General features: G+C 34.3%; 1 protein-coding gene across 6 annotated transcripts in view; it reads right to left on the bottom strand.

Annotated features, from left to right (window-relative positions):
* LOC148948301 (zwei Ig domain protein zig-8-like) overlaps positions 1 to 25932 on the bottom strand; it is a 579089-nt gene that overhangs the window by 264397 nt on the left and 288760 nt on the right. For all 6 annotated transcript variants that reach the window (XM_089093876.1, XM_089093881.1, XM_089093877.1 and 3 more), the window contains exon 4: positions 10935 to 11145. In XM_089093876.1, coding sequence (XP_088950002.1) covers positions 10935 to 11145 — 211 coding nt within the window. The remainder of the gene's footprint in view (positions 1 to 10934; positions 11146 to 25932) is intronic.

Genomic DNA, 25932 nt, shown 5'->3' with positions numbered 1-25932 from the left:
GGGGGGCTGATTGCCCTGCATTCATATTTGACTCTTAAAGAAAGACACTAAAACTTCGGACTTTCAATCAAATAAGCTCCATCCGATCCAAAGCTTATATATGCCCTGGGGCATAACTTACAATCTTTGCTCATGGGCTCTGGGGGATTGTGTCCGCTCTAAAGACATTGCTATGTGATTTTTGGACTATTGGTAATAAAATGGCTATCTCAAAATTTCAGTTGAATGTGTTTTGATAAAAGACGATGTCAGTGAGGGGGGCTAGTTGCTCTCCGTCATATTTAACTCTTAAAGGGAACTAGAACTACACATTTCAAATTAAACGAGCCTCTTCTAAAGTTAACACGAACACCCCTTCCATAAAGACCTGATATGCTCCTGGGGCATAACTTACAACCATTACCCCCAGACTCTGGGAGATTCTATCCACCCCAAACGCCCTATTTTATGAAATTTGGATGATATAACTTCCAACCCTTTCAACTATTCTGAACAAAATGGCTATCTAAAAATTTTGATTAGATGTGTTTTGGAAATTGATTGGTGTGTGGGAGGGGGGGCTTATTGCCCTCTAATGATTTCAGCTATTAAAAAAGTTCTTTCAATTTCCAATCGATTGAGCATTTTTTGAAGTTTCTACGACAACAAATGGCAGTCTCAAAATTCTTATCAGATGCTTTTCGGGGAAATACGAGTTGTGTATGTGTGTGGGGGAGGGAGGAGGTGGGTAGCCACCCTTAGATCACTTAGAAATTTTAAATGAGCATGAGCGAAATCTGATTCCCACTCCAATGAGCCCCCTCCGAAGTTTGTACGACCACTCTTTCTATAAAAATCCTTACATGCCCGCAGGGCCTAACTTACAACTCATACCCTGATGGCTGTGGGTTGTCATCCTCAAAGATATAATCTACGGACTGAACATCTCAAAATGCTGATTGGATGTGTTTGGGGAAACGGTGGATGTGGGAGAGGGGTTAATTGCCCTCCAGTCACTTTCGACTATTAAAAGGGGTACAAGCCCCTTCAGTTTCCAATCGAATGATTCTTTTTCGAAGTTTCTAATACAAAAAATGATCATCTCAAAAGTTTTATTAGATGAATTTCAGGAATATACGAGTTGTGTGAAGGGGGAGGGGGGTTACCCACCCTCCGATCACTCTGAATCTTGAAAGAGGCACTGAAACCTTTAATTACAAATCCAATGAGCTCCCTCAGAAGTTCATACGATCACCCTGTCTATGTAAACCTTATAAGCATCCAGGACATAACTTACAACCCTTGCTCTGAGGGCTGTGGGGGGGGGGCTGTCATCCTCAAAGACATAATTTTCAGACTTTTCAACTACGTTGAACAAAGTCGCTATCTCAAAAATTTTATTGGATGTGTTTGGGGGAATAGCGTGGAAGGGGTGTCAGTTGCTTTCCAATAACTTTCTACTATTGAAGAGGGCATTAGCCGGTTCAATTTCCAATTGAATGAGCCCTTTTTGAAGTTTCTACGACAAGTCGTTCGATACGAATTGGACTAAGACCAAAAAATAATACATTGTGCCCACATCGTTCTTTACTTAGGCAGTGCTATTGCGCTGCCTATGATTCCTAATATCCAGTGCAGCACCGTCTGCCCATTATTCTAGAGAATCTAGTCTTCCTAAGTTAAAAGTTGCCACTATTGAGTGGTGTGTCTTATAGATTTTGAACATTCTGTTTATAGTTTTTTTGGTTAATCTGTTTAAAATTAATCTGTTTGATTTTAATTTTATATCTTATTTATTTATATTTATTATATTTTATGAAATTAATTTTATATTATATTTATTGAATGTTTTTGCTTGTTTTTGTTTTTTATTTCAAGATATACCCAATCTTATCTTCCAAAGATTGGAAAAAAAGTTCCAATCTGTTCCAATCTAGTTTCCCTCCTCCTTGTTATTTATACTATTACTTCGTTTATCCCTGTTTGTGCTTTGGTTAACTGGTCTTATTTATTATAGTTTCAATTATTTTAATCTTTTTAACATGTTGACGTTTGTTTTATCTTTTTTTTAGCAGTCTTATCATGTTTGCTTTGGTTTTCTATTATTCCTATTAATTTTGACCCTAAGTACAAATTTGGTTAATTCTGGGCTTATGATTGCCGTTTTTAATAAATAAATCTTACTTAATCTTATTATGCCCCGAGGAGCATGCTCAGGAGTATATCCACAAAAAGATTGGGTAAAAAATTGTATAAGGACGGGACAGGAGCGTTCGCTAGAGTATATATTTATGTTGTGATCCATACTGAATCACAATTGGCTAAAAGGACAGTTCGGCTGGGGTAATTTAAAAAGTGGCGGTTCTGTCATATTGGTGTTCCTAACCAACCTATATAACAAACTACGCGTGATTGATTGACCTTATCTGCATTCCTATGGCTTGCTTGTGGCTCAAGACAAAAAGAAGTTTCTATCTTTCCCAAAATGTGCTATATTTTGTTTTCTAAAACGCAAAAATAGTTGGAATTTCGAACTTTTGAAAGAAAGGTGTGTTTGTCACCTTGAAAACTTGAAAAAATATTTCTTGTACTAAGTTCAGTTTTTGCTTGGTTCTCTTGTAAAATCAATATTTTTTAACCAAGACTGCATCCAGGGGGAGGGCATTTTGGGTTGCAATATTTTGTAACCCAAAATGTTTGTCCAATTGGTGAAAATGCAGAAAAAATGCATATAAATAAAATTCGATTTTTTTTTTGTAACCCCCCCCCCCACCACTCCCAAAAAATAACACTTCCCGAAAAAAAATACTGGATACGTCTCTGTATGTAACATACTGTCTTTTGGATTACCATAGTCGAGCTCCTGAATAATTTTCAAAAACATCTCGTATTACTCCTGTAAAGTTACTGAGCAGAGCAAGGATGGCTGTATTGTCACCTGGATGGATATTTGGCTAATAGTGATGGACTGTACTTTTTTAATTCCCTGGGATATTTCCCCTCAAGTATGTGCTCTAAAAGGAATGACTGAAAGAAATCACCCGGCTTTAATTTGCTTGACATTCTGATTTAATATTGATTTTAGGTTTAAGTTCTCTGTGAAGCAATGCAATTTTGTAAACTTGCCGGAAATTGCACCTAAAGTACAAGGTTACAAATTCATTAGGTAAGTTCTATCTATTCTACAAGCCAAGATTACGATCTTAATGCGATTTTTTTTTTGAAATATTAAAACTTGCTTCAAAAAAAGGAAGTTTCTTCAATTTTTAATTAATTTCAGAAAATTTCAACATACTTTTCAACTTAAACAAAATGAATAGGAAATTTCAGAGATGGAATTCGATAAACGGACGATGCTGAATTATTGCTATCATATGATAGAAAGTTGTCGTCTTATGTCGAAACGCTTAATTCGTAGAAATGAAGAAAAAAATTACACATCTAAAACTTGCAGAGGGGATATTACAGAAGAAAGAAAAATTTCTTTCAGTGGAACAAATTCGTAAGCCTGCAACTTACGGAGGGGATATTGCCGAAGAAAAAAGAATCTTGAAAATGCAATATACTCGTAAACCTTGATATGCATAACAGTCTGACTCGGCGTCACGTAAGATGTCCCATCCGAAATGTAGGATTATGTTACCTATTTACAACAAGAATAATGGAAGAATTTTTTTTTTAATATTTGTGTTTGGATAACAAAATTAGGGCAGCAGCCCTTTCAACATACCTCCACCACCAGCTTGTTAGCAGAAAGGTAGGGATCATGCACCTGGTTTGAACTAAAATCCTTTCAGGACCTCCTGTTTGTATGATTTAATAAAAAAAAAAAAAAAAAAAATCAGGCCCCTCAACTGCTCTAAACTGTTTGTTTTGAACATTTGTTTCAGATCAATCCAGTCAATGAGCCAGAATTATGATATTAATTTGTCTTTTCTTAAAGAGTTACCTAAGCTTGCTTAAAAAATCAGAAATTTCTTCATTCTCGTCTACATTTTGCTATCTATTTTTCAATTCAAATTTCTAAAATGTAATTCGCAGACAAATAAAGCTGAATCTGAACTTTGAATGGTAGGAAAATTATTGCCTTACGTTGAGACGTTAACGCAGCAATAGGCCTACAGCAGAAAAACTAAATGCCACAAAATAAAAAAAAAAACCATAAAACTCAATGCGGCTGAAATTATTATTCAGAGGAATCTAAGATATTTTCCTCCGCTACATACATAGTAATGATTGTTCGGCTCGCACAAATTACTCGCTGGCTATATTTTGACAAATTTATGACATCCTTATAAATGGCACTCTTTTTGGATTTCAAAAACGCAGGGTAGCCTATGGGCGTAGGTAAGTGAGCTAACTTGAACTTCATTGCTTAACTTTGGCCAAAATGGAATCGTCAGAATCTAAATCAACCAGCACTATTCTGTAAAATCTTCAAGAAATTAGCGTCAAAGCTCCAAATCGAATCTTATGAAAGAAATAAAAAAAAGAGACAATTCCAGATTAAAGTAGAGAGCTACAATAAAATTATAGAAACGTAAATACTTTTGTGCATGAAGGGGGCTGCCTCTTCTCAATCTCAGCTCTTTTCATTAAGGTTTTATAGTGCTTTACTGAAAACATTACTGCAGGGCAGCAATTGTAGTTAATAGGTGATTGTAAGTGTTTTATTTACCGATTGCCTTTAAAACTGATTAAATTAATTTTTTTATTGTTCTAAGGAAATGCACATCAATAAGCTTTTCCATTCTTAAGGAATTCTTTAAAAGAATAGGCATTCGTATAAAAGACTATAATGTAAAATCGGGATAACAACCCATAAATGAGGATAACGTTATGTCCATTATTACCAAATAATTTTGTAGGAGATTAAGCAAAATGTAAGTAACCAATTAGTTCTAAACAGGAGAACTCTGCTTCTTTGCCCAAGCCCCCTTAGTATCTTAAAAATGCCCCGCAGAAGGTAATAAAGCTGGGCAGTGATATATGACTAGTTAGGAATAGGTCCCTCGCTGATTCATATTTTTGTGATATAAGTTTTTAATTTCATCATTACAAAATTTGGGAAAGAAATTTTCGACAGAACTTTTTTCAGAAATTTTTGAAAAAATTTCTTCTTAAAATAAATTTTTCTTCCTAAAAGAAAGGATCCTCTTTTTAAGAGAAGTTTTACTCTTTTCAGAAATTTGAAATTTTTTGGGAACTTTAGCCTAAGGTATTTTATTCTTTTAATTCTTTTTTTTCATATTTTTTAAAATACATTTAAAAATAAGTCATCCTTAAAGTATTGTATTTTGGAGAGACAGTTTAACTTTTAATATTTTTTTCCCTTTTTTGCAAATTTACCAATTCCGAATTTATAGTGCAATTTCTTCATTTTACGCGCCTTAGATTATTCTGGTACAGAGACATAAATTTCTGATACAGAAAATTAATTTATTTTACATTTTCTGTGCCAAAATAAATTCTACTTAATTTTGATATCTCACTAATTTTTCATTTTCCGTGGAAGTTAATAGCACCGGAAAAGAAAAACTAGCAAACCATGAACTCGTAATTTTTCTGACGGTTAAGTCGTAATATTTTTTATGTTGCTTGCCAAGGACCGTTATCTTCTAAAAGAGTTTTTTTATTCGCAAATGTTTGTATTAGCCTCAATTAATTATCAGGGGGAGGGGGACAGAAATATATTTTTCAAACTTAAAGAGGGATTTTTGTATTTTATTTTTATTTTTTTTAAATATACCGAAAAAAGCCATTGTTCACTGAAAATACAATAAAAAGGTATTTTTTTAAATTGATTTTGTCGAAGCAATACGACTAAAAATGTATATATTTTTCAATCAAATACAAACAAAACTCAAGCTGTTTACATAGCATTACAGTGAAAGGCTACTAGTCTTATTTGTACAACTTAGTTAGAAATTGATATTTTTGTGGTTGTTGTGTTGTTGTTGATACCATGGTTATGAAAATATAATCTGAAAAAGAATTGTTTTCAGTAAAGTGCAAATGACGCTTGCTTTTAGAAGGTTCAAGGTGAAGTAGCAGGTAGCCCTACCCCTGTTTGTGGTAATTTCTCCTTGTTTTAATCTTTAATTGATTACTCATTTTTATTTCATTTCGTTTTTGGTTTCATTTATTCATCTATAGCAGTATTTGTTATCATTATGTTTGATGTGACTCTTTTGTTTGAATTCTGTTTTTTTCGGGTCTTGTTTGTTCCTTGATAGAAATTTATGTTCCTTTTCAATTTCAATTATTTTAATATTGTTTCTGCCCATCTTGCGTTTTATTAGGGCTCTTTACTTTTCTTTGAAAAAATTTCTTATTGGAAATTTTTTTTTTAATTTATATTATTAAAAATCACAATAACTGCCAAGAACCAAATTTAAAGGGCCAATTCATAAGTAAGGAATATAATTTTCAGCGGATGTTTTTTTTAGATGGTAATTTGGACCTGCCTTTTCTTTTGGTGGTTATATCTGACCAGATAACGAACTCGAATGGTTTAGTTAAAAGTTTGTGTTTTCGGAGTGTTAGGAAAGAGATTCACACGGGACTTCATATTTTGGATATTGGGCCGACAAGTGTGTCTCTCAAATCTGTTGAAAAATTTCAGAATTATTAACCACAATGGAAAAGAAAGTACATTCAACCAGGCTATCGAAATCGCGCATCTGTAAAATCTTATGAATGACTGAGACGATAGCTTTAAAACTTTGAGGGACTATATTAGGATGGCAAACGACTCGAAATGTTATGTTTAGGAAAAGGGATAAGAATACACCAACATTTTGTCTCCTAGAAATAAGTTTCCTCGAAAAAGGACAAATAATTGAAAAAAGGACAAATATTTTTTCTTAGAAATTTGAAAGTTATGTCCCTAAGCTGTTGTGTCAAGAGAACCTCTGTGAAAAGAAAAATCTAAAAAAAAAATTCAAGAAAATGGGTCCAAAAAGCTTTTACCGAAGAGTTAGGACTTGCAACATTTTTGTTTGACGCAGTTAATTGACTTTGAATGTTTTTTTTGTAATTATAGACCAAAAAACTTAAAGTTTCTGGACGCCAAGACATGGAGCCTTAAATTTCGTCTCTCCAATCAGTTTGAAAATTTCTTGAAATGGAAAACCGATTTGGCCTATTTCGGTTTGCAAAGCCCAAAACTTGGCCCAAATCTTGTTTAATTGCTGATCAGCTTGTCAAAATTGTCCACTTGTCAACTCATGAGAGTAGACTTTGATTTAATTTGTGATATTTTTCCTGTTGTGTTGCTGTTAATGTAAAACAAACAAAAGCTGCTAGAAATACAAATCATTTTTAGTGCAACTGATTCTAGGGCGCGATACCCCTACTCTAGCTTGTGGTGTTTTCTGTTTGTTTGACTTTATTTTTCACTTATTCATCTTTAGCAGTATTTGTTATCTTTGTGTTTGGTATGGTTAATCTTTGAATTCCTCTTCGTTTTGGGTTTCACATATTCATTATTACGAACGGTTTTGTAAGGAATGACGTGGTTCAATAGTATACGAAACTTTAAAAAACGGATTTGTGGTATCAATAGATACTTCAAAATAATTGGCTTATTATCCTGATTCTGAATATATAAGGTTCAGCAAGTTTAATGTTACCCTATGAGAAGCTACGAGCCTGAGAAAATTTGGACTATTTTCAAAAAAGGGGAAAACACACCCTAAAATTCAAGAAATCTGAATGAAAATAACACCATCATATTCAACGTATCAGATAACCCTACCGTAGATGTTTCAAGCTCATATGTGGAACTTTGCATTTGTTTGCCAGAAGAAAGATTACGGATGCGTATTTATTTTTCTTTTCGTTTGTTTGATTTTTCTCAGAGAAAATCGTATCGAACTAATGGTCCTAGAAGATCAAGATTGGTTGTAATTGGACGCACATTAAAAGTTTTGTTGCCCTTTATAAATGCCCAAAAAGATTGGAGAGTAACTAGCCCTCCTACCATTTCCCCCTTTTTCCCCAAAGTCGTTCGATCGAAATTTTGAGACTACCATTTTGTTTAGCATAGTTGAAGGATCCAACAACTATGTCTTTAGGGGTAACATAATCCCCACAGCTCGTGGGAAAAGATCAGTAAGTTGTAAGATTTTCCCACTGTGTCTGAACAGTATTTTTTATTGGAAAGTATACAGACATTTGTAGGAGGATATTTCGTGCTCGGGGTGGGTTTCCATGGGAAGAATCTTCCGTTAGGAGAGAAATTTTCGAGGTGAAATTTCCAGGACAAATTTTACACTGTGGGGATTTGACAGAATTCCTATTCAAATTATTTTTATTTGTCTTACTTTCTCTTTGCCAACTCAATTTTGCACGAGGAGATGTTCCGGGGGAAATTTTCAGCGGGTTTGGATTTCCGGGAAAAGCTTCCATGGAAGGGTGTATTTCCAGAATGATCGGAAAAGCAATTACAAATTAAAATCTTTTTCAAATTAAAGTACGTTAAGGAAATTTTACGGGGGATGAATTTTGAGCAAGGATATAATTTTAGGGAGGGTGTTTTATGGGGTAAGGGGGGTATAATTTACGTGGAAGGATTTTTCAACGAAGGAGTTTACCGTGAGGGGAGGGAATTTTTCATGGTGAGCCATATTTACTGGCATTATTCGAAAACGATCAGAAATTAAATAAAAAAACAATTATATTCAACTGAAATTATGGAGCAATATTAAAGCTCAGAACGAGCCGAACTTATTCTGTATATGAAGGGGTTACCCTCTTCCTCAATACCTTGCTTTTACATTAAATTTGACTGTTTGACCCAATGTTTTAAGAACGACGCCCAAAACACAAGGGACGTTTGATTAGAATAGGAAGCTTATTTAAAAGTGCTAAGAACTTTAGCTTGAAGAACAAGGGGGGCAGCTCCTTTATATATGAAATAATGTATGTTCATTTTGAGTTTTAATGTTGCTCCTTACTTTCGGATGAAAACTTTTTTTTATTTAATGTGGATTAAGTCTGAAGATAGGTGCTGCAGGGTGATAGCTAACTTCTTATTACAGAATGTTTTCTTTGTAACAAAATACATTACATTTATGTGCGTATTACATTTATGTGCATACTAGCGCAAAAGGTGGAGAGGGGGAGGAGTCTTGAATGTTGTCAGAAAATTCACCAGGGGAGCGAAGTGTTACCGGGAACTTTTTTCTATTGGCGTTTAAACGGAAACACTGATTTTTGTGGCTTTGTTTTTTTGTTTCTTATGTAAACAATTATGTTGCAGAGAACTGTAAGTAAGTAGCAATTCATGCTAGTAGTGACCAAAAAAGTTTTTACAGCAATGTATTCATTAAAAGAATCGACTTTTTATGGCAATTCCAAAAACTGAAAATTCTATCCTGTTTAAAATTACCCAAGAACGTTATCAGCCTGAGAAAGTTTGTTCTGCGTGCGATAAAAGGGAGGGGGGAAACTTTCGGAACTATATTCTTTTATTCGTGAATTGAGCTAAGTTAAAAATTTATCTTAGCTATTCTTGTGCCATTCATTTATTTAAAACATACTCAATCGCTTTCGTCACTTGTTACTACACATATGAAATTAAATCCCAAAAATGTTCTGTTTATCCGCAGAAAAAATTTTGCACTCCTAATCTAGAATGCTACAAATCAATTTATAAGTGATGAAATATATCATTTAACAGCAATCAGTGGGGTGATGAGGGCGATAGTCCCATCTTGTCTTAAATAGGCCTAGGCATGATTTGACAAACAATCTGAAATTTCATTATAAAAACAATTTTTTCGAATGTAAATAAGCGCGACATTAAAACTTAAAACAAGTAGAAATTACTCCGTATATAGGGTACTACACCCTTCTCATTCTCCGCTCTTTACGCTAAAATTTGACTTTTTGTCCCCCAATTTCTTAAGAATGGCTGCTCAAACATAAGGGTCATTTAACTGGAATAACAAGCATGTTCAAAGCACTATAAAACTTGAGCGTAAAGAGATGGGAATGGAGTCTTGCAACAAAATGAATAAAAAAAACAGAACACAATAGCCAATACGGTCAAGGCACTTTGACATAGTGGAGGTCTATGATAAGTCGATAGAAGACCCATTTTACAGACTCTATTAAAGACTCAATTTTTCCGGCAAAAACTGAATGTGTTTTATGTAAGATGTAGAGCCAACAACAGCCATGTAAGTCTGAACCCAAAAAAGAACTTGTTGCCCTCAGATTTATTCTTTGTAAAACAAGGACCTTTGAAATTATTTTTACCTATGCCCAAGAGATCTTTTTTATTTGACACACTGTCATGATTACTCTATGCATATGATGTAAAAGGGAAAAATTCTTTAACTTCAGTTTACAATGAGATTTCCAAAACAATGTTTCGTAAATGACTTCTGAGACCTGGCTGTACATTATACAAATGACTGTAAATTACTGTACATGGCTATAAAATGAATGGCTGTACATGACGTACGAAAATACTAAGAACAAAATACGAAAAAATAGACAATACAAAATGAGCTTAATGTTGAGCCTGTGAATGAAGAAAGACACAACATGTATGTATATTTTTGTTGCACTATAAGCACTGAGGACAGTTTAGAGGAATTCTTCACTAAAATATTTGTCCCTGGTTGAAAATTATTTTCATTTGGTTTTGTATTTTGTTTTCTTTTTTTTCGTTCTTGGTATAGCAATGTTTTTCTTATTTCTCTGACTTTTATTTTTTTTTCTTTTTTTAAGAAACTCTAAGCTGTTGACACAAACAGCTGATGCTTATATAAGAAAAAAGAAAAAAAAATTGACCATTTCAATTTGCTTGCTCTCAACCACAAATATCATTTTTGGAACAAACGCAAGTGCATGTAGGCATTTCCGGTTTTTAAATTTTTTTAAATTTTTTTAAATAAAACGCCTTTGTATTAATACAAATAGAAGTGCTTTAAAATACTTACCAATGACATTCAAGTTAACGAATAAGCTTCTGTGGGGTTGTGTATTAATTTGACATTCATACAGCCCTGAGTCTCGGGCTTGGCAGTATTTAATTTGTAATGTCCATTCATCATTGTGGCGATGATGAAGCGCAGTAAAGCGCTGGTCAGACGTGTATGTATATCGGCCAACGGTTAGAATATGTACGTCTCGATGACGAATCCATGATACCTAAAAATTGTAATTTAAAGCAACTTGAACATTATGAACAAATAGAGCTTATTAAGAGAAATTTGTTCATATGGCATATTGGTAAGGGATAAGGAAAGTGACGCATGGAAGATCTAATAACTACAGCTCAAAACTGCCTGTCACAACGCCATCTTTATCGATTGGTGGTACCCTTTGAGTTAGACACTGACATCTAACATATGACACTGACATATCTCAGACACTGACACACTCTGTCAACTTTGTGAAAGTTGGCGTCAGATGGATTTCTGTTGCAGCAATTTGTTATAGTAGTAATGGCACCAAATACATTTCCACAACCTCACGTTGTAGAAAATGAATGCTGTAACCAAAATAAAATAATGCATCAAGGGACTTCAATACGGCTTACGTAATCTTTTGTGATAAGTGGTTGTGTTATGTCAGGGTTAAGCACAATTTTTTACGCTTAAAAAGTGCTTTTACACAAGACTTTTACACAAAGCTTTTTATTGTTAAAAAAATAGAGTTGTGACAAAGTCAAACTTTAGCGTAAAGAGCGAGGCGTTGAGGAGGGAACAGCCCCTTTCGTATACGGAGTAATTTCTGTTCGTTTTAAGTTTTAACGTCGTTCCTTACTGTCAGTTAAAAAAACTTGTTTTTTTTAATTCAATTTTTGAAGGTTTTTGAATTAATGCAGGTTTTGATTTTGGCTCACCGTACATGAATAATTAAAACAAAATTTGCTTATTAATTTTACTTTTATTCGGTCAAAAGGCTTTCTCGAAACTTGTTTAATTTTTTTTACGAACGTTTTTATTAGTAATAAATATACGTAACTTACGAATTAACTTACGTAACAAACTTCTATATTCATAGATTTTTAATACGTATATTAGGGGGTTCGCCCCCTAGTCAATACCTCGCTCTTTAATCTAAAGTTCGAATTTTGTTCCAATTCCTTAAAAATGACCCTTTAATCACAAAGGCCGTTGATTAGACTAAATAGTTCTTATGAAAGTACTAAAAAATCTTTGGCTTAAAGAGCTAGGTATTGACTAGCGAGTCAACCCAATCATATACGTAATATTTTCTGTTCTTTTTAAGTTTTGATGTTCCTCCTTACTTTCAGTTGAAAAACTTGTTTTTTTTATTTAATTTCTGATCTTTTTCTTTAATAATGCTGGGATATCCGGGGCCCCCCTCATAGCAATGTCCCTTCCCCCATGAAAACTTCCTTCATGGAAAGATCTTCCCATATAACCCCCGACCCACCCACCCCCCACCTACCAGAAAAAATCCCTCCTGAAAACGTCTGTATACTTCCCAATAACCAATACTATAGGTTAACACTGGGTAAAGTCCATAACTTTCAGACCTCCCCCCTGGGACTTAGGGGGATTAAGTCATCCTAAAAGACATAGTTATCATATTTTCGACCATGCTGAACAAAATGGCTATCTCAAAATTTTTATCGGGTGACTTTGGGGAAAAATTGAGCGTGAGAGGGGGCCCAGTTGCCCTCCAATTTTTGGGTCACTTCAAAAGGGCACTAGAACTTTTAATTTCTGTTCCAATGAGCCCTCCTACGATATTTTAGGACCACTGGGTCGATACTACCACCCCTAGGAAAAAAAACAAATAAACACGCATCAGTGATCTTTCTTCTGGCAAAAAAAAAAAAAATGCAAATTCCACATTTTTGTAGATAGGTGCTTGAAATCTCTACAATAGGGTTCTCTGATACGCTGAATATTATATTGTGATTTTTATTAAGGGTCTATAGCTTTTAGGGGGGTCTTTCCCCCTTTTTTCTAAAATCAACCACATTTTCTCAGGCGCGTAACTTTTGATGGGTAAAACTAACCTTGATGAAACTTATATATTTGAAATTAGTATTAAAATCTGATTCTTTTGATCTATCTATTGGTATCAAAATTCCGTTTTTAAGAGTTTCGGTTACCATTGAGCCGGGTCGCTCCTTACTTACAGTTCGTTACCACGAACTGTTTGATATAATAAAACTTTTGAAATGAAGAATTTCAACCATCTGCTTTTAGAATGAACGAACTTTTTTTATTTTCCATTCCATCGAAGCAATTAACTGTGGTTGTGGAAGTACTTGAACATGGCGGGTTAGCATATCAAACGATCAAAAATACTATAGGTTTTAGCCTATAGGACTATATATATTTTTTTTATATATCAAATTTTCAGAAAAATTAGCGTATTGATAGCATGTTGTAAAAAAATAAAAATAAAACCTAAAAATAGCTTATTAGCGAGTAAACGTTTTCTAAAATGACATCGTTTTTTGAACGATGTTCAAAAAATGTTCCTCACTGAGTTCAGACCTCTTTTAGTTTCTCAAAATATGGGTGATATTTTTTGTAAAATGAGACATTTTTGTGATATAGTTCTTTTCTTAGAATCATTCAATGTCAAAAGTGAGTAAGACTCTGAGTGATTTCGGAAACCTCATTTTTAACACGCTATTTTAAGATCACGCCAAAAAAAATTACTTAATGCATAAACGTTTTCAGGAACCTGTCACATAAATCACTGATGCAGAAGGAGATATGTTTGATATTGAAATTTAAAAATCAAATTAAATTGATTAAATCCTACAATTGATTATGAATAAATTGCAGAAGGAGTAGAAAAGGGAACGATAGATAGTAAGACTATCTTCCAAAACAGATATTTCATTCTTATTTCATTCTGGGGTACTGGTGCATTATACCTAACACACGACAGAAGTCATTTTTGGTTAATACTAATGAAATAAAATAGGATGAATATATAGTAATTCAGAAACAAATTTGGGCTATATATTTGCACATTAGGGGGGTGGGAGATAAAGCATAGCATATATTAAATATGTAACCTAACCTAACCTAGATACCCCCCCCGTTAACCCCAAAAAACAACAGTTTAAATGTTGCAAATACAATAAGGAACCACGCTTTGCGATCAATTTAGATATTAAATACCCGTTTTACGTGTCTCCATGTCTGCATTCCTTGGGCAGTCTATAGCGCTGTGTTAGGTATAGTGCACCAGTCCCCATTCTGGCTTTTAATGTACCAAATACCATGAAAACACCCACTCGTCCCTCCCCCTCCTAAAATATATTTTTTTAATGTATTCAAAAAAAATTGAAAATACAAATATGTTCTTCCCTTGGTCCTATTTACGTTTATTAACACAAGAAAACCTTTTTATGTGTTTTTTTCCAATCTATGAAGTTTTTAGGTCGGTATAACATTTCCAACACTATTGGTACGTTGAACAGTGAAAACCAATAAGCAAAATTAATTAGTTAAATTTGACAACGCTTTCGTCCATAATCATGCAACTATTAGCAATCTGTTGATTCCCAAAGAGAGCTACGTCTTCTAAGGAAAGCTACACATCCTGTGTATCACCGGTTTCATAATTATGAAACCTGTAGGCCAGTACTTAATTTCCGTCAGTGTTATCATGCTTAACCGTTAAAAAATTCATCAAATTCCCTTATTAAATTCCAAAAATACTTATTATCTTCTTTAAAATACTTTAAAAATACTACATTTTCGCATTGTTGCCATGTTCAACCACGAAGAACAATAAGCAAAACTACTTAGTTAAATTTAGCAACGCTTTTTGTATATAAAAACTTGAAATTTTACAACTCAAAAGGAGGTATTTCTTCAATTTATTTCTCAGCTGTTTGGCGCAATGTCTTTTAGATTGTTTTTTGTTATTTTACGGATTTTTCACCTAAATTCTGTTGTTTTTTTTAAACTCTGAGCCGTGTTATCACAGACTAGTTCAGTTGCTACTCGGCCACAGTAGAGAAAATGTATAAGATTATCGTGATGTGTACATCGGAATCGCGCGTGTGCGAAGGCGGTGTATGATTTTCTTTGTGGTTTTAGGTCTGTCTTACATATTTTTAATGGAGAGTATAGCCTTTGTCGCTACTGTATATTATCTCTACTGTGTCACTAACAGACTGAAGAGAGTAGTGGGAACTACTGGACCTGCCCTATTTTAGAAGTTTTGGAGCGTTGCCCACAACGTTTTTAGAGCACCGGTCGGCGGTATAAAGCAGGCATCAAAACCCGGTAATGGGTCTGATGCAAGACTTGTAAAGTGGGAGGATCGAGCTGAGTGGTAGAAGGATTTTGAAGCAAAAGACTATCCCCAGCTTTCTTATGCAGGTTGTTCTCCCCCGATTAAGGTAGGTTTCCCAAAATATACCCAAAGTGGAGAAGTATGTTCCAAGGAGAAGAAGCTTGTCGACTTTCTTTATAGCTTAATTCACAAAGATGAAGTTAGGGCTCATTTTCACCATCCTCGGTGCAATAAGCAGCAGAAATGATGATATCAATAAAACAAAGTAATGCTAACGAATTGAACTTTTTTACTTAGAAGTTCAAATATTATTTTATAAAATGCACTGATATATCTAGTCGGTATTTAATTTTTCGCAAAGAGACTATTTTGTTATTTTACTCACAATCTATATTTTTTATATTCTAAGGCCCATTCAGTGTTAAAAGTGAATTAGACTTGGGAAACTTTTAGACAACCTATTTCTGACACGCAATTTAAAGATTATCTGCATAAAGCGTTATTAAATATTTTAGAAAAACAGAAAAAGCAAAATGTTTAGGTTCTCATGTCTTGAACCAGTGAACTAATAGACAAATCTTAGCAATGACTTGCCTGGATCATTTGAACTTTTTCACCAGGAAAAATGTAATCAGGCAAAGCACCAGAAATAAACTTTCCATATATATGATAGCTAGATATAGTATATATATATATATATATATATATATATATATATATATATATATATATATATATATATATATATATATATATATATATATATATATATATATATATATATATATATATATATATATATATATATATATATATATATATATATATATATATGTATATATATATATATATACGCTTGTCTCACTTTCGCTTGTTTTCCAAGCGCAGACAATTTGAGCCTTTTCTTGATATCATGACATCCAAATAGACCTTGAATTAGAAGCAGTGCCTTTGTAAAATTACTTTATTTTTATTGGACCTTTATATTTGCTTCGGCTTGTCTTTTGTCATAATGATTGCCGAACCTTTGTTTCTTTTAATTGTTCAGGTAGTGGGACAAAAACATTCATAACCTTATCCATGTCAAAATCAAAAATCCAATCATCATCGCTATCAATATCAATTTGTTTGGTTCGTCTTACCTCGGTTTGTCTTTCGTTATTATGAAATACATATCGCCAATCCTTTTGTTTTTTTTTAAACGAAGGTATGGTAGGCATCAATGACTTTATCCATGTCAAAATCCCAAACCCAATCATCATCGCTATCATTTTCAATTTCGACACGTTTCGATTCTTGCTGTCCAGGTTGATTTTTAATTGACTCACTCACATATTCGGTGTCGAATGTCTTCTAAACGCGCGTGTCTTTGCTCTTTGTTTTTATTAATTAAAAAAAAAAACTTTCCAAAAAATAAGTTTTTCAAAGAAAAGTAAAGGCCATTTTAATGCATTCGGGGGAAAAGGGCTTGGGGGGGGGGGCTAGCTGCCCTCCAATCTCTTTTGACTCTAAAAAACTGAACTAGAGCTTTCAATTTCCAATCAAATGAGCCATCTTTGAAGTTTTTACGTGCATCCCTTCAATAAGAACCATATATACCCCCAGGGCATAACTTAAAACGCCTACCCTCGGGCCCTGGGGGGTTTTGTTGATCCCAGAGTTTTCGTTATATGGTCTTTGAACTATTTAAAAAAAAAGCTATCTCACAGTTTTTATCGGATGGGTTTGAGGAAAAAAGGGCGTGGAGGGTGTGGAAGGGGGGGCTAGGTGCCCTCCAATCTCTTTTGACTCTTGAAAAATGAACTAGAACTTTCAGTTTCCAACCAAATGAGACCTCTTTGTAGTTAATACGAGCATCCCATCCATAAGACAAATATATGCCCCCAGGGCATAACTTACAACGCCTGCCTTGGGCCCTGGGGGGCTGTGTCAACACCGGATTTTTTGTAATATGATCTTTTAACTATTTTTAATAAAATACCCATCTTAAATTTTTATTGGATGTATTTGGGGAAAAGAGTTTTGGGGGATGGGGGAAGCTGGCTACCCTCCAATATCTTTTGACGCTTAAAAAGTGAACTAGAACTTTCAATTTCCAATCAAATGAGCCCTCTCTGAAGTTTTTATGAGTATCCTTCCATAAGAACCATATCCTCCTTAAAAGCATAATTTCTATCTGGAAATCAACTACGCTGTACAAAATGGCTATCTAAAAATTTTGATTGCATGTGTTTCGGGAAATGGTGGACGTGGAAGGGGTTTAGTTGCCTTTCAATCACTTTCGACTATTAAAAAGGGCACAAGCCACTTCAATTTCTAATTGAATGAGCCCTTTTCAAAGTTTCTACGACAACTTCTTCAATACGAAGTGCCCTGCTCTAAAAGAAAAAAATAATAAATAATACATTTTGCCAACATCGTTCTTATATGGCCCCCGGGCATAAATTAAAACCCTTATCCTGAGGGTTGTGGGGGAGTGTCCTCCTCAAAAACATATTTTCTATCTGGAAATCAGCTACGGTGAACAAAATGGCTATCTCCAAATTTTGATTGGATGTGTTTGGGGAATTATGGGCAGGGGGGGTTAGTTGCCCTCCAATCACTTTTGACCCTTAAAAAGGGCACTAGAACTCTAGAAATTTCCATTCGAGTGAGCCCCCTTTGAAGTTTCTACGACGACTCCTTCCATATGAAGTGCCTCTGGGAAAGAAAAAATAAATAAAACATTGGAGCGGTATGGCCTTTACTATAGGCAACGCTATAGTGTTGTCTCTGATTTTTGACTTGCTCACATGCTCGGTATCGCATGTCTTTTAACCGCGCGTGTGTTTACTCTTCATTTTCAGTTTTGACACGCCACCACTGTTCTTCTAACCGTATGTGTATTTGCTCTTCAATTTCATGTTTGACTCACTCATATGCTCGGTGTCACATGTCTTATAACCGCGTATGTCTTGACTCTTCGTTTTCATTTTTGACACACCGCCGCTTTTTATTCTATCCAGGTGTGTTTTTGCTCTTAATTTTAATTTTTGACAAGTTTTTGGATTTTGGTTACTTCAGACAATTTAGCAATGGCCTTTGCTTTAGCTGCCCGTATTGGTGTTGCCGCAATTGATGGGCAAGGTTGTCGATTTTCACATCTTGTCACGCTTGTTAGTTCAGGTGTTGGTTCCAAAGAATCATCATTTATAGTAACTGCAACTGTAAATTTTAGTTTTTTGGGCCTTCCAACAGATATATATATTATATAAATAACTGATGCATTGGAAACTCAAAAATCTTACATCATGTAAGAAAATGCTTATATGATATCATATATGATGCCATTAGAAATGCTTATATGATGTACTAAAATAGTACATGATTTCGTTTCCAAAAATCGAATTTAAGACTCTTAATGAATTTTCTCAGACTTCTGACCAATCTAGATCTCTTTCTTATGCGGGAATATCCCAAGATACCAATTTTTCAGAAAAAACAAGGAAGGGTATTCGAGAAAAATACATAAATACATATACAATTATAGCTCGTTTATAAAAATAGTATATATATATATATATATATATATATATATATATATATATATATATATATATATATATATATATATATATATATATATATATATATATATATATATATATATATATATATATATATATATATATATATATATATATATATATACTATATACTCTCTCTCTCTCTCTCTCTCTCTCTCTCTCTCTCTCTCTCTCTCTCTCTCTCTCTCTCTCTCTCTCTCTCTCTCTCTCTCTCTCTCTATATATATATATACTATATATATATATATATATATATTATATATATATATATATATATATATATATATATATATATATATATATATATATATATATATATATATATATATATATATATATATATATATATATATATATATATATATATATATATATATATATATATATATATATATATATATATATATATATATTTGGAACCAACACCTGAGCTAACAAGCGTGACAAGATGTGAAAATCGACAACCTTGACCATCAATTGCGGCAACACCAATACGGGCAGCTAAAGCAAAGCCCATTGCTAAATTGTCTGAAGTAACCAAAATCAAAAACTTGTCAAAAATAAAAATGAAGAGCAAAAACACACCTGGTTAGAAGAAAAGCGGCGGTGTGTGAAAAATGAAAATGAAGAGTCAAGACACAAGCGGTTAGAAGACATGCGACACCGAGCATGTGAGCGAGTCAAAAATGAAAATGAAGAGCAAATACACGTCGGTTAGAAGAACAGTGGTGGCGCGTCAAATATGAAAATGAAGAGTAAACACACGCGCGGTTAAAAGACATGCGATACCGAGCATGTGAGCAAGTCAAAAATCAGAGACAACACTATAGCGTTGCCTATAGTAAAGGCCATACCGCTCCAATGTTTTATTTATTTTTTCTTTCCCAGAGGCACTTCATATGGAAGGAGTCGTCGTAGAAACTTCAAAGGGGGCTCACTCGAATGGAAATCGAGAGTTCTAGTGCCCTTTTAAAGGGTCAAAAGTGATTGGAGGGCAACTAGCCCCCCCTGCCCATAATTCCCCAAACACATCCAATCAAAATTTGGATATAGCCATTTTGTTCACCGTAGTTGATTTCCAGATAGAAAATATGTTTTTGAGGAGGACAGTCCCCCACAACCCTCAGAGCAAGGGTTTTAATTTATGCCCGGGGGCCATATAAGAACGATGTTGGCAAAATGTATTATTTATTATTTTTTCCTTTAGAGCAGGATGGCTTCGTATTGAAGAAGTTGTCGTAGAAACTTTGAAAAGGGCTCATTCAATTAGAAATTGAAGTGGCTTGTGCCCTTTTTAATAGTCGAAAGTGATTGGAAGGCAACTAAACCCCTTCCACGCCCACCATTTCCCGAAACACATCCAATCAAAATTTTGACATAGCCATTGTGTTCAGCGTACTTGATTTCCAGATAGAAATTATGCTTTTAAGGAGGATATGGTTCTTATGGAAGGATACTCATAAAAACTTCAGAGAGGGCTCATTTGATTGGAAATTGAAAGTTCTAGTTCACTTTTTAAGCGTCAAAAGATATTGGAGGGTAGCCAGCATTCCCCATCCCCCAAAACTCTTTTTCCCAAATACATCCAATAAAAATTTAAGATAGGTATTTTATTAAAAATAGTTAAAAGATCATATTACAAAAATTCCGGTGCTGACACAGCCCCCCAGGGCCCAAGGCAGGCGTTGTAAGTTATGCCCTGGGGGCATATATTTGTCTTATGGATGGGATATCCATAAGACAATAAGATATATATATATATATATATATATATATATATATATATATATATATATATATATATATATATATATATATATATATATTCTAGAATTCCTAATTCCTGATTTTCTACAGCTTTCTATATTTCCCCCTTTTTTTACCTTCCCCAATTACCCCTCTTTTTAAACTTTTTCAATTCCCTTCCCCCTCCAAAGCTAAATGTTTTGCTACCTAAAATCTATTCAGAATAAACCGAATAAGACCCAGAGTTGAATGGTAACGTAAATTTGCAAGTACTATAAAAATAGCTTGAGTTAAGTTGATAAGCAAATACGTTTATATTAAAAAAAAAAGTGCAAACACATTTGATAAAGGCCAAAAAAAGAACATTTTACTAAAAAGATATATTTCTAACCTTCACACACAAAAAAGTTGGATGCCTACCATCCAAGAGGAATATTCTACAGCAAAGAAGCTTAAGAAACTTATCGCGGTACTGTATTTTCTTGTTATCATTTCTCATGCATTATTATGTCTTCAGTCTTGGCTGAATTTAAAAATAGCTATGAGACAGTAAAACCAGGAATAAAGAAATTATTTTTATCGTCTGGAAACTTCAAAGAAGAATCTAATAAAGGCTAGTGTATTTTCTCACTTGGTGACACTGCCCTTTTTGCTGTTACCTTTTACCAAAGTAATAAATTTCCTTCTAGTGATAAATAATAGAAATGAATACTTATTGTAACTGTACTGACAAAACTTGAAATCATTATAAACATGTAAAAAAAATTCAAATGAATTTACTGATAAACTTGTGATTTGTCAGTTTAATATATATATATATGCTGATATTTATTCCTTAAAATTTTAATTAATTTTTTATTTCTTAAAGTTATAAAAGTGAAAACATTTAAAAGAATTTTTTCGGAAAAGCACAAACATTATCATAGCTTTTTTGAAAGCACAGAACATAGAAAACCCCTCATATTAATTTCTGATGATGTTGTGTTTGACTGACTCCAATTTCTGTTTATTTTGTATTTCATTTATTTATTGATACTGATTTGTAGTAGTTGTATGCTTGGTAGATTATTTGACTCTATTTTTTTTATTTATGGTTTAATGGAGTTCTTAATTTTTTTTTGAAAAAATAATTTTGTGCAAAATGTATTTTTGATTAATTTCTGTTTGTTTTATATTGACAGAGTCTTTTTCAGGGAGAAAGACCGAGCCTCTTCTGAAGTTAAACAACCATCCATTCCATAAAACCTTAAATACCCCCTGGGTATAACTTTAAACCAATGTCCCTAATCTCTGGGGTTTGTTTCAACCCCAAAAACCTTGTTATATGATATTTAGACTATTTCGAATAGAATGGCTATCTCAAAATCTCTATTAGACACATTTCGGGACAATACGACTTGTGTGTAAGGTCGAGGGGGTAGCTCTTATCACTTTGACTCTCAAGAGGAGCACTATAGCGTCTAATTACCAATCCAATGAGCCCCCTCCGAGGTTTATGTGACCACACTTTCCATAAAGCCCTATATGTCCCCAGGACATAACGTACAACCCTGGCCATGAGGGCTGGGGGGATTTTTTATCCTTAAAGTCATAATTTCAAGATCTTTCTGATGGGTTAAACAAAATGGCTATATCAAAATTTGCCCTCTGATCAGTTTCGCCTAATAAAAAAGGCACTAGTCTCTCAATTTCCAATCGAATGAGCCCTTTTTGAAGCAGCTACGACAAAACTTTCTATAAAAACATAATATGCCCCAAGGCTATAACTTACTACCCTCTTCCTGAGGGCTATGGTGGGGAGGGGGTTGTCATCCTTAAAGACATAATTTTCAGACGTTTCAATTACGTTGAACAAAATGACCCTATCAAAATGTTGATCGGAAATCTTTGGGGAAATGATGGGCATTGGGGGAGGTGATTCTCCTTCCAATTACTTTTGGCTATTAAAAAGCCAATAGCCCTCTCAATTTCCAATTGAAAGAGCCCTTTTTGAAGTTTTTACGACAACAATTTCTATAAGAACATTATATGCCCCCAGGGCATAACTTACAACCTTAGCCCTGAGGGCTGTAAGGGGATTTTCTACAAGCTTAGCTTTGAGGGCTCTGGGGGGGGGGGTGTCATCCTCAAAGACCTAACTTCCAGAACTTTCAACTACGTTGAACAACATGGCTATATTAAAATTTTGACCGTATGTGTTTGGAGAAATGGTCGGTGTGAGAGGGGGGTTAGTTACCCTCCAATCACTTTCGACTGTTAAAAAGGGAACTAGCCCTATCAATTTTTTATTGAATGAGCCCCTTTTGAAGTTTCTACGACAATGCTTTCTATAAGAGCCTTATATACCCCACGGTATAACTTACAACCTTTGCCCTGGGGGCTCTCGGGGGTTTGTCATCCTGAAATACATAATTCCCAGAACTTTCAACATCGTTGAACAAAATGGCTAAATCTAAACTTTGATTGAATGTGTTTGGTGAAATGGTGGGCGTGAGAGGGGGGTAGTTGCTCTCCGTTTGGTTTCGAATATTAAAAAGGGCACTAGACCTTTCAATTTCCAATCAAATGAGCCCATTTTTGAAGTTTCTACGACAAAAATTTCTATATAACCTTATATGCCCCAGAGCATAACTTACAACCCTTGCCCCGAGGGTTTAGGGGCGGGGAAGGTGTCATCCTCAAAGACCTAATTTCCAGATTTTTCAACTACGTTGAACAAATGGCTATCTCAAAATTTTGAATGTATGTGCTTGTTGAAATTGTGGGCGTGAGAGGGGGTTATTTGCCCTTCAATTACTTTCGACTATAAAAAGAGCACTAGCCATTTCAATTTCCAATCGAATGATACCTTTTTGAAGCTTCTACGACAACACTTTCTTTAAATGCCCCCACCTTATATGCCCCCAGGCCATAACTAACAACCCTTGCCCTGAGGGCTGTGGTGGGGGGAGGGTGTAATGCTTAAAGACCTAATTTCCAAAACTTTCGACGACGTTGAACAAAATAGCTATCTAAAAATTTTGACAGGATGTGTTTGGGGAAAAGGTGGACGTGAGAGGGGGTTTAGTTGCCCTCCAATCACTTTCGACTATTAAAAAGGGCACTATCCCTTTGAATTTATCAATCGAATGAGCCCTTTTTCAATTTTCTAGGGCAAAGCTTTCAATAAAAACCTTATATGCCCCCTGGGCATTATTATAACCCTTGCCCTGAGGGCTTTGAGGGACGTTATCATCCCCAAAGACTTAATTTCCAGAACTTTCAACTACGTTAAACAAAATGGCTATCTCAAATTTTTATTGGATGTGCTGGGATAAATGCTTGGTGTGAGAGGGGGGTTAGTTGCTCTCCAATCTCTTTCGACTGTCAAAAAGTGCACTAGCCATTTAAACTTCCAATTCAATGAGCCCTTTTTGAAGTTTCTACGACAATGCTTTCTATGAAAACCTTATATGTCCCCAGGACATAACTTACAACACTTGCTCTGAGGGCTCTGGGGAGGTTTTTATCCTCAAAGACCTAATTTTCCAGATCTTTCAACTACGTTGAACAAAATGGCTACCTCAAAATTTTGATTGGGTGTGTTTGGGGAAAAGGTGGGCGTGAGAGGGGGTTAGTTACCCTCCAATCACTTTCGACTATTAAAAGGGCACCAGCCCTTTGAATTTCCAATCGAATGACCCCTTTTTGAAGTTTCTACGACAAAGCTTTCTATAGAAACCTTATATGCCCCAGGGCATGACTTACAAACCTTGTCCTGAGGGCTGTGGGGGGAGAGTCCTTCTCAAAAACACAATTTTTATCTGAAAGTGAAATACGTAGAATAAAATGGCTATCTGAAGATTTTTATTGGATGTGTTTGGGGAAATGGTGGGCATGGAAGGGGTGTTAGTTGCCCTCTAATCACTTTTGACTAATTAAAAGGGCACTAGCCATGCCAATTTCCAATCGAATGAGCCCTTTCGAAGTTTCTACGGCAACTCCTTTGATACGAAGTGCCCTGGTTTAAAACTAAAAAAAACAAAAAAAAACAATACATTGTGCCAACATCGTTCTTTACTTAGACAGTGCTATTGCGCTGCTTATGATTAGCATGAAAGGTTTGAAGCCACGATCAAGCTTTTCTGCGTCTTTTATTTACTTTTCTTTGTTAAGACTTATCAGTCGGAGATGTGTAATAAAAGAATAAATAAATAACGTTTCCTTAACAAAAAAAGTCAATTTAGTTTTGATTTGATAATCTGAGCTTGACACTTCAGAGCAAGAAAAATCAAAAAGTGTTCACTTTCTTCAGTTAATTTTGTAATATAGAGGAAGTATGCTAACCTCAAATACTAAGATCCATAATTAAGACTCAAAAAGTGAGACTCGAAAATACTAAACTAATATTACAAAGATATAAAATACTAAATAGTACTAAAAATAGTATTAGAAACAAAATACTAAGGCTCAAATTATAAGATTCATAAGTAAGACAAAGAAATACTCAAAAAGTGAGACTAAAACACAAATCTATGCTAAAACTTAAATTAATCCCGTCTCAACAAAAAAAAATTGAAAAAAATAACCACCAAAGTAAACCAGTTATAAACTCTAATCATAAATCAATTTCTTTTCAAGAAGTAGCTCCATTTTTTTGCCTTGCTATATTTGCTTCTTAACCTAGAATGTTTTATTTTCCAAAAAAATGATGTAAATAACACAGAATAAAATTATTCTTTTTTTTTTTCAGAAAGTCAAATCCAGTTAAATAGATTTATCTAAATTTGACACATCGTGCTATTGAAGGTCCCGTAAAACTTTCTTTATTTCTTTTTCGAGTAGAAAAAGAGTGCTTACCACTTATTGACTTGAAAAAAGACAGCTGACAAAATTACAACTGAAAGGGGAAATTAAGACAAACGGCAAAGGATTGCCAAGGAAAAAGCCATTACATAGAAGAAAAAACAACTTCTATAAGAAACATTAGCAGACGACAGCCAATTTATCGAAAGACCACCTTTCTAGATAATAGATTTTGGAATAAGATAGTTAAATATGCTGAAAGAGAAGTGATTACCAACTGTCTGTATCAATGTATAATAAGGTATCTGTTGCGGATGAAGGGAAAATTTCAGTAAAACAGTTCGTTAAAAAAATATGAGCATGTTGGAAGACTGTTGATTGTCTGAATTGGGACACTATTCTATAATTGCCCGGGCAAAATTCTGTCAGTTTCAATCAACTAGAAAATTAGTTTAACTTAGAAAATTAACCAGAAATTTCAGTTAACTGAAAAATTGAAGAAAATAAGTTCAATTAATTGAGAGGTCGGTGAACATCAACTGTATGAATTACCTTTTTGCGAGAAGTTGAATGACAAACCCCAAGAAAAAAT

Source organism: Artemia sp. Qi Xiang Cuo, chromosome 9 (assembly GCF_049724085.1).
Source record: "Artemia sp. Qi Xiang Cuo chromosome 9, ASM4972408v1, whole genome shotgun sequence".
In the NCBI taxonomy this organism is placed as follows: Eukaryota; Metazoa; Arthropoda; class Branchiopoda; order Anostraca; family Artemiidae; genus Artemia; species Artemia sp. Qi Xiang Cuo.
Note: the sequence above shows the minus strand (reverse complement) of the source record. Positions and strands in the feature narration are given on the sequence as shown.